At 39.5% G+C, this 12,322-nt stretch overlaps 2 protein-coding genes across 2 annotated transcripts in view; one reads left to right on the forward strand and one right to left on the reverse strand.

Moving 5' to 3' along the window:
- Positions 1-1,097, forward strand: part of HBP1 (HMG-box transcription factor 1) — a 66,891-nt gene extending 65,794 nt beyond the window's left edge. The window contains exon 11 of the mRNA XM_073619667.1: positions 179-1,097. Coding sequence (XP_073475768.1) covers positions 179-196 — 18 coding nt within the window. The 3' untranslated portion in view covers positions 197-1,097. The remainder of the gene's footprint in view (positions 1-178) is intronic.
- A 47-nt stretch (positions 1,098-1,144) lies between these two features.
- COG5 (component of oligomeric golgi complex 5) overlaps positions 1,145-12,322 on the reverse strand; it is a 541,624-nt gene continuing 530,446 nt past the window's right edge. Inside the window, exon 22 of the mRNA XM_073619666.1 lies at positions 1,145-2,379. Within this exon, the coding sequence (XP_073475767.1) occupies positions 2,265-2,379 (115 nt within the window). The 3' untranslated portion in view covers positions 1,145-2,264. The remainder of the gene's footprint in view (positions 2,380-12,322) is intronic.

Raw genomic sequence — 12,322 nt, forward strand, 5'->3', positions numbered from 1 at the left:
TTGAAAAGCTGCATACTCATATTTTATTCATCTGTATCATTGGTGTCTGTCAAGTACAGCAGTGCCCCATTCTTCCTAGTCGGGGACAGTGTTTGAACATTCTGTTGATCTAACTTGTACCATGCAAACAATTAAACCTTATGAGGCTAGCGATTGAAACGTTCTGCATCTCTTCCAGGGCTCACAACAGCATTAAATATGAATGTATCTGAGGTTCATGTTGGAAAGTTGCCGTTCGTCTGCACAGAGGAAGAAAATCTGACATCATATTGTGGAAAAGTGACAAAACCACACTAACTGCAGCGTCATAGAATTGATATGACTTGAAGGTTTTCTTTTTTAAAGTATAGCATTACATATGCAAAAATATCAATATTTTAAACCAAATTGCCTTATTTTGAAAAAAAAAAATATATATCAGGTAACCTAGGCTTGAAAAAAATTGATATCCTGTGGTGCTACAATGAGGTGTGTATCCATGTATTGTTATAAAACAACCAGGTAAAAAAAAAAAATGGGAACTTATAGATCATATAACTGCTGTTTATCGACCCTACTGCTTATTAATATGTATTGCACAGAGTTAATTATCTTTGGCGTTAGAATTTATATGTTTCTGACGTGTTCTTTTTAATGCAAGGTGCATGGAGCACTAACTGACTATTCATTGCCACTCGGCTATTTGTACTATGGCAAGTGGATCATTAGCTTCCTTATGGAAAAAGGGGCCAGCTATTTCTTACAGACCCCTATGAACACAAAGGTGTTGAAGCATAAAGTTTAGTAATTTAGTTGGCTACAGAATCTACAGATAGAATTTATTTTGCTATGAGAAAAAAAAAAATGTCATATATGATGGGGGGGTGACTTTGCACTTAATTCTGGTGCAACACTTGCACTTTACTTCTTGCAGCTGTTGAAACAAACAGATGCATTTATTGTGGGTCCTGGCTGTATGGCTGTGAGATGTGCTGAAATCATAGCTTGAGAATCACGGCTGTAAAACAATTTTATTGTCTATGACGTCTCAATATAATGCCCCAGTAATTTTTGCACAGTATATACTTGTATATTTCAAATAAATGTTGTTGAAATTGTGTTCAGTGTGTTTGTTGGTGTTCATTGGCATAGCAAACACAACACATTAAAAAAGGAAAGATTAAAATTTTATTACATCCGTTTTACTAAATACATTTTATAATCAAACAGTTCATTGATTTTATATATGGAACATTTTTGAAGGGCATATAGCAGTTACACAGCCTTGTCTGCTCATCTTTACTCATAAGTCTGGTCAGCTTAGGAGGCTGTAATGTCATGTGTGGAGCATTATTTACATCATGAAAAATCCACAGTGTTTCTGTTCTCTTAAAGGGCATCACTGACATATACAAGCAAGAACTCTAGAAAGGGAATTTTGCCTTTTAGAGGCCCTAAAGAAAAAGCCAGTGGGATCATTCAAATCATTTATATCTACCCAAAATGGAAAAAAACTACTTTGGGCAAATTCTTTCTTCAAATGAACCATGTCAGAGAGAAAAACACTTGTGTGTTTAGGCTCTGACAGCCCATTATAGTAGCTCCTAAGTGATTCAGTGAATAGGTTTCACTGACCAAAAATTTGAATGAGGCACATAGATGATTGGCTGCATCCATCAGACCCTCATCAAATGGGTATCTTCCTTCATGCTTGTGAAGAAATGTGGAACTTGCCTAATAACTCTAGCACCCGGCACCCAATGTAATCAATTTTGTGTAGCACTTTTCTTTTGATGGACTGGGAATCTCCAAGGAATTCCTTTAATTTGCAGGGATTTCCTCTCACTTCCTGTTTGGCTATGAGACAGGAAGTGCAGACAGATCTCCACAATGGGACACCGATGGCAAAAACAAAACCTGACAGGTTATAACCCTGCCTTGCTGTATCCAAAAATGAAATGGAAATAAAAGGTTTTGCCTATACTTCTACTTTAATCAAAGATAGTGTCCATGAACCACTAATAGCGTATATTAGATTCAGACAGGTAGGAAAATAAGAAATGTATTAAACTGAGACATTCCATTTCAAAACTATGCTTCCAGTTTTCTTCACAAGCCTGATATATACCACATTTCTTGCAATATTGGTAGGCATCTTGATTACTCCTGAAATATGTCAATCCCTGAAAGCAAACAAAATCTGAACTTTTATCCCCATTTCCATATATCTATCTCATAACCTCTCAATCAAATTACATGTAAGGATGTTGTCATTGATAACACAGCTATGGTACTGTGGACATGGCTTTCTGAAGAAGCTGAACCATGATTGGATAAACTGGAGCAAATTCCTTGCCTTCTCTGGCTTTCACGCTCTGCACATAGGCCTCCAGCGCTCCTCTGGAAAATGAAACACAAAATTAGGACTTTGTTGGATGACAAGAACATACTTTAATGTTGTCACACTATTAAACCACAATTGTAGTATACTATGACAACATATGCTACAACAAGGATAACTGCTAACTTCTTAGCACTGCAACTTTGATTTGATGCCTTGGTAAATTTTGGCCAATTTTTTATTGTTCCCTATACAGAAAAAGCTGATGCTGTGTGTTTTAGCTTGGGGGAGTCCCACACTTTATCCCATACAGAGTATGTGAATACTAGGCGACGATCTCCCAAAGGTCTGACTGTTTTAAAAGAATCTTGGATTAAGGTTTCACTTTTTATACTACCCACTCTGTCAAACATCCAAATATGATTTTTATCTCCACTGTTCTTTAGATACATTCCCAGTTCCTATAGAATTCCCAATAATGCTACATAGAATTAAAGTGGAAGTCCATGCAAAAACTAAAAAGCCTGCATCTATAGCCACCAACATTCCAACACTAAACTATCTAGCCCTGGGAAAAAAAACAAACGTTTACATACATTTTCTACAGGCGATCTAACCCCATCTCCAGCGGAGGAAGCTCTGATCCCACACAGCTGTCAGCCGCGGCTTCGCTATATGGGCGGGTGCAGAGGACACGTCCGTCAACGGAAGCCCCATAGTAACTCTATGGGTGACGTCACTTTCCATTAATTTCACAGCCGTTGCCGGACATGTACTCAGCAGAGCTTCTTCCGCCACTGGAGATCGTGTCGGATTGCCTGTAGAAAAGGTATGTATACTGATTTTTTTTCTTTTCAGGGCTAGATAGGTTAGTGTTAGAATGTTGGTGGCTATAGATGCAGGGATTTTAGTTTTTGCATGAACTTCCACTTCCTCCAAATCACGTTTATGACAATTGCAAGGATCTGTAGCCACAATTTGATTCAACTGCTGGTTTTGCAGTTGGTTGTAACTCTACTGATAACAATGGTGCTCTACATTACACTAAACAGGTCTCCATGTCAAAGTAATTTTAGGGTTTCCTGTCTCTCCGGGCTACCTATTACAGTAAAACTGAGGAGAGAAGGGCTGCCACCCCTTACCTGCACCTAAGAATACTGGTTGCTTAGCTGGCTTTGGCTTTAATGCTCTAAATCAGTTTCTCAACTCCAGTCCTTAAGGAGTCCCCAACAGGTCATGGTTTCTGGCTTTCTATTGTTTTGCACAGGTGATTTGATAAGTCTCACCACCTTAGTAATTAACACAACTGTTTCATCTGAGGGAAATGCTGCTGAAAACATGACCTGTTGGGGCACCTTGAGGACTGGAGTTGAGAAACACTGCTCTAAATTACTTATCCAAAACAAGCATGCGGCTAGTGAAGTCACAATTCCTCATACTTTCTGGGTTAGAACCCTAAAAACATAAGACATGGGTCAACCTGACAGTCAGGCACCAATGGTAGTCTCCATATCCCCTCAGTATGGGTCCCTCACACTACAGGGACTGGTCTCATTAAACAGCAAACCAATCCTGTTTTCATTTAATTGCAACCAGATAAACATGAACAGTAAATGCAACTATTTTATCCAAAATATTTCCTGGACAAGTTACTCAACCAATTGACCCTCAAGGTTTTTGCTTCAGGTCTCAAAACTTTTTTCTAGGGTTCTAAATAGATTGTACATCAAATACACGATTGCAGTTCCATTGCATTTGGAAACCCCCTTTAATTAAAAGGAAAAGCAGCATTGGTCCTTGCAGCATTAAGATGTACATTTACATTTCAGTTTAAAAGGCCAAGGGCATGCTGCCTCGTGCTGTATGTGTTGTGGTCATGCTCTTGACTTTTGCCAACAGCTGTGTCACCATCAAGTGGATGGGAGCCAAACATCCTCTGACTGGAGATGTAAATTAGACTCCAGGTTTCCCCTTAGCAGCACCTTACTATTTAGCTCACACTTCTCATGGAAAGCAGGTTGTTGTGTACTGAACTGGAAAGACAAGGAAAAGAGAGCACACACCGCAGAAAAACTTGTAACAAGGTTTATCCTGGTTTAATACTGCATATGAAGAGGAAGACAGATAATTCTACACAGGAAATAATTCCACAGAGCCTCAAAGATATTGCAGGAATGAGAGGATAAATCTGCAATAAGGACTTAGTCTGATCTTATTACATATAAAATCTGCTCATGTCTTAAGCTGTTGTAAAAATGCATTATTTTCCATTACCAATCCCACTAACTGCTGTAATAATACAAAGAGTAGAATTACACAATGAAGTTTGCAGACTTAACATCTAGCCTCATGGCTATGACATAGAATAACGATTTTCTGAGGCAGGCCCATGAATTGTACAATATTATATCTACATCTATTATCTCAATTAGTAACCTTAAAAAAATGTGAGCTGCCAAGAACATGGAACCGTGTCAGTCTGCTGTGTCATCACTAGACCTGACTGCACACAGAAAACATCATTTGATATGACAAATGGGAGAAATGTCTATTTATGTAACCGCGTCTAATAAATGTGGAACAGCTGCACGTTCTCCCTGAGATATGAATAGGGTTCAGGGGGTAGTATTCTCAACAAGAAGCATGTTCAAGAACACAGGGACGTGAACTCAAAATTAGCAGGAGGAAAGTTTAAAATGAAACTTTGCTATGCAGAGGCAGTGAGTCAATCAACACTAAGTGAATTTATGCATGGGATAAACCTAGGTCTACAACCAAACAAAATAATAATAATAAAAAAAGAGAAGGGCAGACTTGATGGATCATTTGTGGTTTTTTATAGGCGTCACTGTTTTTTTTTCTTTTTTAATAAACACTAGGACACAAACAGGCTCTATATATGCATCACAGAATCTTCCCTTCTTCTAGTATGATACACAGGGGTAATCCCAATAATTACCAAAACATTTCACCATTGGCCCAACTCCTTAGTTTTACAGGACAAGTCCAATTCAATTTACTACTAGTAGCCAAACCCATAATGTGGATAAAACCTTAATCGATTCCTTCAACCTTCCAGGATTTCTCCAGAGCCTCTCCCATCCTCTGGAACTCGCTACCTCCACCTGTCCGGCTATCCCCTACTCTTGCTACCTTCAGGCAATCCCTGAAAACTCATCTCTTCAGGAAAGCCTATAACATCTCTAACTAATCTTTTACCACTTCCATCAGCTCATTCCCCACAGTTACAAACTTTTGTACCACCTGCCCCACCCTATTAGATTGTAAGCTCTTCTGAGCAGGGCCCTCTTAATCCTCTTGTATCTTATTGTATTATAACTGTATTGTCTCCCTTTTATATTGTAAAGTGCTGCGTAAACTGTTGGCGCTATATAAATCTTGTATTATAATAATAATAATTGAAAATGACTATCACGCATTTTAGAGATATAACCACAGCATGCCCCTTTGATCAATTATATGTTGCAAATACTATGCATCAGCATAGTATCACAGACGGTTTATCATTAGTAATATACAGCACAGATATGACACATCTTCATCAGACAAAAATTATTTGATGTCTATAATGAAAAGTGAAGCAGCCAGATATTGGTATTCATTTTTAGCAGACACTGAACAATGGCAGAATATGGTTGCTATGGGCAACACAGACATTAAGGGGGCATGATAGATCTGAGGTACCACCTTTATTTCCTACCAAGAACATTATACATATACTGTAGGTGTACAGCCATGGCCAAAAGTTTTTAGGACATAAATATTAATTTTCACAAATCTTTGCGTCAGATGTTACTATGGTATACTGAAGTATAATTACAAACATTTCATAAGTGTCCAAAGCTTTTATTGACAATGACATTAAGTTTATGCAAAGAGTCAATATTTGCAGTGTTGACCCTTCATTTTCAAGACCTCTGCAATTCGCCCTGGCATGCTGTCAATCAACTTCTGGGCCACATCCCGATTGATGGCAACCCATTCTTGCATAATCAATGCTTGGAGTCTGTCAGAATTTTTTTTTTCACCTGCCTCTTGGGGATTTTCAACGCAATTAAAGCAGAACTTCATTAATTTTGTCATCTTTCCATCTAGTAAATCTTCTGCCCTTTCTGCAGCATATTTGGCAAGTACATAATCACAGTATATATAAAATAATATGCAAAGTGGTTGGAGGGAAGCTTCAGAATGGCAAAGATGTTTTTATTAAAATTATGTGAGCAGACTGTAGTTCCTCTTTAAAGAGGAGTTCCCATTTTAAAAACAAAATTAAAAGTAAGCAGCTACAAATACTGCAGCTGCTGACTTTTAATAATCGGACACTTACCTGTCCCACGGTCCAGTGATGTGGGGGATAGAAGCTCCGCTCGTCTCCCCCTCCGTTCGGCGGCACCGGCATTGCAACTGTGGGCGCCGGCTGTGGCTTCACAGCCGAACATCCACTGCGCATGCACGAGCGGTAGCCATGCGCTGTGATTGGCCGCTCAGTCATCTGGGACCTGTAAAGTGTCCCAGATGATTGACAAGAGGGAGGGGGCAGAGCTGAGCCCTTCCTGCGCCGAGGGGAAGTGATGTCACCAGCCCAGGCACTGAAGGAGGCAGACTACGAGGGACCCCCTAGCAACAGCTATTTAGAGGTGAGTAAAAAAAAAAATTTTTTCCAAATGTTTTTTTTTAAATGAACATTCATGCTTTTTTTTTTTTTCGGTGGAACACCACTTTAAGTTCTGGAAAGTTTCCTGGCCATGGACCCATAATTTTGATGTTTTGTTCCCCAAGCCACTTAGTTCTCACTTTTGCCTTATGGCAAGGTGCTCCAACATGCTGGAAAAGGCATTGTTCCTCATCAAACGGTTCTTTGATGGTTAGGAGCAGCTGCTCTCGGGGAATGTTTTTGTACCATTCTTTATTCATGGCTGTGTTCATAGGCAATATTGTGAGTGAGCCCACTCCTGTGGCTGAGAAGCAACCCCACACATGAATGGTCTCAGGATGCTTTACTGTTGCATGACACAGGACTAATGGTAGCACTCACCTTTTCTTCTCCGCACAAGGTTTTTTCCAGATGCTCCAAACAATCGAAAAGGGGATTCATCGGAGAAAAATACTTTACCCCAGTCCTCAGAAGTCCAATCCCTGTACCTTTCACAGAATATTGGTCTGTCCCTGATGTTTTTCCTGAATAGAAGTGGCTTCTTTGGTGCCCTTATTGACACCAGGCCATCCTCCAAAAGTCTTCGCCTCACTGTGGTTGCAGATGTACTCACACCTGCTTGCTGCCATTCCTGAGCAAGCTCTGCACTGGTGGTGCCTCGACCTGCAGCTGAATGAACTGTAGGAGACTTGCGCTTGCTGGACTTTCTTGGGCACCCTGAAGCCATCTTCAGAAATGCAGTGGATATGTTTTTTATGGGATTAAGTTCATTTGAATGGGCAAAGAGGGACTTTGCAATAAATTGCAATTCATTTGATCACACTTAACATTCTGGAGTATATACAAATTGTCATCATAAAATCTGAGGCAGCAGACTTTGTGAAAATTAATATTTGTGTCAGTCTCAAAACTTTTGACCACAGCTGTATAATGTATGTTTTTAGATGTATTCATAGGTTAATTCCCAAAGTCCTAAAGGATACTGTTGGGGCGTTATGTGGCTTCCACCTATTATTGGGTGAGTGTGCGTTCTCTGACTGGTATATAGAATGTCAATTCCTCTAGGGCAGAGACAAATGTGATTGTTTATCGGTATAAGACCATATAAGTCAGATGGGTAAGTTAATGGTAAGCTAAATAAATTCCCTTCAGGGTCTATACACCAATCTTTTCATCCTTCAGTCCAGTAGGACTCAAATAGCTTGTGTAGATTAGTATACACTGATCAGCCATAACATTACAACCACTAAAAGGTAAAGTGAATAACTGATTATCCCGTTACCATGGCATCTAAAAGTGCATGAACTATATTAGGCAGCAAGTGAACATGTTGTCCCTAAAGTTGATGTGCTGAAAATAGAAAAAATGGGCAAGTGTAAGGATTTGCACAAATTTGACAAGGGCCAAATTGTAATGACTAGAAACCAGGGTTAGAGCAACTCTAAAAATATAGCTCTTGTGGGATGTTCTTGGCAAGACGGTCATGGGCAGCCAGGCTGGTTTGGATTGAAAGGTGTCAGAACACAAAGCACATCACAGTTTATTGCTTATGGCGATGTGCAGACCAGTGTCCACATCCAGAAGGTGGCCTGATCTGAAGGATTGAAGAATGGTTTGAGGAACACAACAAGTTTGAGGAACACAACAAGTTTGAGATGTTGACTTTGCCTCCAAATTCTCCAGATCTCAATCCAATCGAGCATCTGTGGGATGTGCTGGATAAGCAAGTCTCATCCATGGAGGCTCTACCTCACAACTTACAGGGATTAAAGGATCTGCTAATGCCACCTTGGTGCTACATACCACAGCATGCCTTCACGGGTCTAGTGGAGTCCATACCTCAACAGAGATACTGTTGTACAAGAAGGATTTGGATTTTGTGGGAATTTCAGAGACCTGGTTCAACAGCTCTCATGATTGGCTGGCAACCATTCAAGGGTATACTCTTTATTGCAGGGATAGAGAGGGTAAAAAAGGGGGAGAGGTGTGCCTATATATCAAGAATAATGTACAAGTGAATGTGAGAAATGACATCACTAAGGGAGCTAGGGAGGAGGGTGTAATCCTTATGGGTAGAGCTCCAAAGGGATGAAGCTAAGGGGAAAATATTACTGGTAGTATGCTATAGGCCCCATAACCTGAGGGTGGAGGGGGAGACAGATCTCCTATCATAAGTTGGATTAGCAGCAAGGATGTTATCATAATGGGGGATTTTAATTATCCATAGACTGGGCAGAGGGAACCATGCATGTGTCTAAGGCTCACCAGTTCCTAAAAGTCTTGCAGGACAATTTCATGGTTCAGATGATAGACGCAACTAGAAATAAACCGTTACTGGATCTACTGATTACCAACAATACAGACCTGATCACGGATGTGGAAATACAGGGCAATTTAGGAAACAACGATCACAGGTCAATTGGCTTCAGTATAAATCACACAAATAGGAAACATAAGGGGAATACAAAGACACTGAATTTCAAAAGAGCCAACTTCCCTAAACTACGAACCTTGTTAGAAGGCATGAATTGGGATAAAATCTTAGGAACACGGAGGAGAGATGGGTTTGCTTTAAGAGCATATTAAATAAGGGCATTAGCCAATGCATCCCATTGGGTAATAAATTTAAAAGAACGAACAAAAGTCCTGGATGGCTTAAGTCCAATGTAAAAATGCATATAACAAGCAAAGGAGAAGGCCTTCAAAAAATACATGGTTGAAGGATCATCATCAGCATTCAGACTTTATAAAGAATGCAACAAGAAATGTAAGGGTGCAATTAGGTCTAAGATAGAACACGAAAGAAACATAGCGGAGAGCAAAAAAATCCCAAGAAATTCTTTAAGTATGTAAACACTAAAAAAGAAAGGACAGACCATATTGGCCCCATAAAGAATGAGGAAGGACATCTGGTTACAAAGGATGGAGAAGGTATTGAATTTATTCTTCTCCTCAGTCTTCACGAGGGAACCAAAACTACAGTGTTTATCCTTATGACACATCACAGAAAGCACCTCCATAGTTATCAGAGGACAGAATTAAAATTAGATCTGGGAAACATCATTAATAAATCACCGGGACCAGATGGCTTTTATCCGAGGGTACTTAGGGAACTCAGTCAAGTAATTGCCAGACCATTGTTCCTAATTTTTACTGACAATCTACTGACTGGAATGGTACCAGGTGATTGGAGAAAAGCCAATGTAGCACCAATATTTAAAAAGGGACCAAAATACATCCCTGGGAATTACAGACCAGTTAGCCTAACATCAATAGTATGCAAGCTCTTGGAGGGGATGATAAGGGACTATATACAAGATTTTAGTAACAAGAACAGTAATCAGCATGGAATCATGAAGAATCGTTCTTGCCAAACCAATCTATTAACCTTCTATGAGGAGGTGAGTTGCCATCTAGATAAAGGAAGGCCCGTAGATGTGGTGTATCTGGATTTTGCAAAAGCATCTGACACAGTTCACCATGAACGTTTACTGTACAAAATAAGGTCCGTTGGCATGGACCATAGGGCGAGTACATGGATTGAAAACTGGCTACAGGTCTAACCTTAAACTACGTAGAGGGTTCTTTACTGTAAGAGCGTCAAGGATGTGTAATTCCTTTCCACAGGCGGTGGTCTCAGCGGGGAACATCGATAGTTTTAAAAAACTATTAGATAAGCACCTGAACTACCGCAACATACATGGATATACAATGTAATACTGACATATAATCACACACATAGGTTGGACTTGATGGACTTGTCTTTTTTCAACCTCACCTACTATGTAACGGGTTATCATAGGTGGTCCTAATGTTATGGCTGATTGGTGTATACGCTGAAAACAAATCAATACTTTATTTAGGAATTGTAGCCTAACAGGAGAAGCCAGTACAAAGCACAACAGGACATGACTTACAGCTGGTTAATGACGACCTCTGGCAAGACTTTTTACAGAAGGAGACAGCCCACAGAGGGACTAAACAAAGCAGTAGTAATTACCAAATTATGCATGGGGTGTATATTGCTGGCAATATAACACTACTATTACTAGTTAGGTTGAGTACAGATTAGCTGGAATGAGTTAAATATGACAAAACTCACTGGCTGGTTCAGGTAAAGGTAGAAATAATAGGAAAGAAGAGCCGGAGAGCAAAAGGGCAGATTTGTTGAGGCTCAGCAAAGTAAGTGGGAGACCACAAGCTCATTGCAGGACATTGTGGCCACTTGATCAGTGTATATTCTCCAATATTTGGGACGATGAGCAAAAGGTGGATATATCACTAGTGCAGAAAAATCTCAAAAAGTGTCAGCACTCCTTGAGTGAGGTTGAAAGTATATCTTTAGTGTGAGCAGAACAACATTTTCTAAAGCCAACATCGTTTATTCCATATTTTTGGGCTTCATAACATTGGCATTATGCTGCCCTTAATATATTCAGCTTCACACCAGAAAAGCCAGGCAATTTTTGTGTTCCGGATCTTAATCAGCACCTTGCCAATAAAGCCTCAGTTCTCACATACATAAAATTCTCTGCAATATAATCTGTGGGAAAATGATATATCCATCCTCTTGACAGATCTATGTGCAGATCTTGCTGATCTGTGTATGGGGGCCTGCATATTATTGCGACTTTGCACAACCAAATCACACGCGTATTTATAGTGACAACAGAACTGGCTGATCGAAAACCTACTAGAAGAAAGAACACATTTTTCAATATAATTTCATGGCACAGAAATGCCATTACATGACTATAATCTATTAATATTTAATCACAGCCTGGTGACATTTAATATGTAGCAGAGATGGAATGAATGTTTCTCTTCTAGGCACAAATGAGGCTACAACAACCACAAGAAATGCAACACGGAGAAAAATCTCACTTTTTCACAGAAATTTTTCCTTGTAAATGACTAAATCATAAATGATCTTCCGACTCCAAGAAATGTTATTACAATTCAGGAGTTTCATCTAATTTAGAATAATTAATGAGACAGTATCATTAGGACACACAATAATGTTCCTCGGAGGATGAAACTGAGTAAGCCTTGCAGATATATTGCTGCAATTATGCAAGCAAAATTATGCATGAGAGACATGGCCATCAAAGTAAAACCTGGGCACTTGCTAGCTGATGCCCATAGCCTTTGCTCAGATGGTTGTTTAAATGAGACAGGCCTGTAAAGGAACCGTGTAAAAGCCATGCATTTACTGATCTCAGAAAAATATCAGTCACATGAATGTATAAGATTTTAACAAGTTGCAGTCAGGATTTCCCATGTGAAATCTACAGCAATACATATAGAACATGCTAATTATTGCATAC

Source organism: Aquarana catesbeiana, linkage group LG03 (assembly GCF_042186555.1).
Source record: "Aquarana catesbeiana isolate 2022-GZ linkage group LG03, ASM4218655v1, whole genome shotgun sequence".
In the NCBI taxonomy this organism is placed as follows: Eukaryota; Metazoa; Chordata; class Amphibia; order Anura; family Ranidae; genus Aquarana; species Aquarana catesbeiana.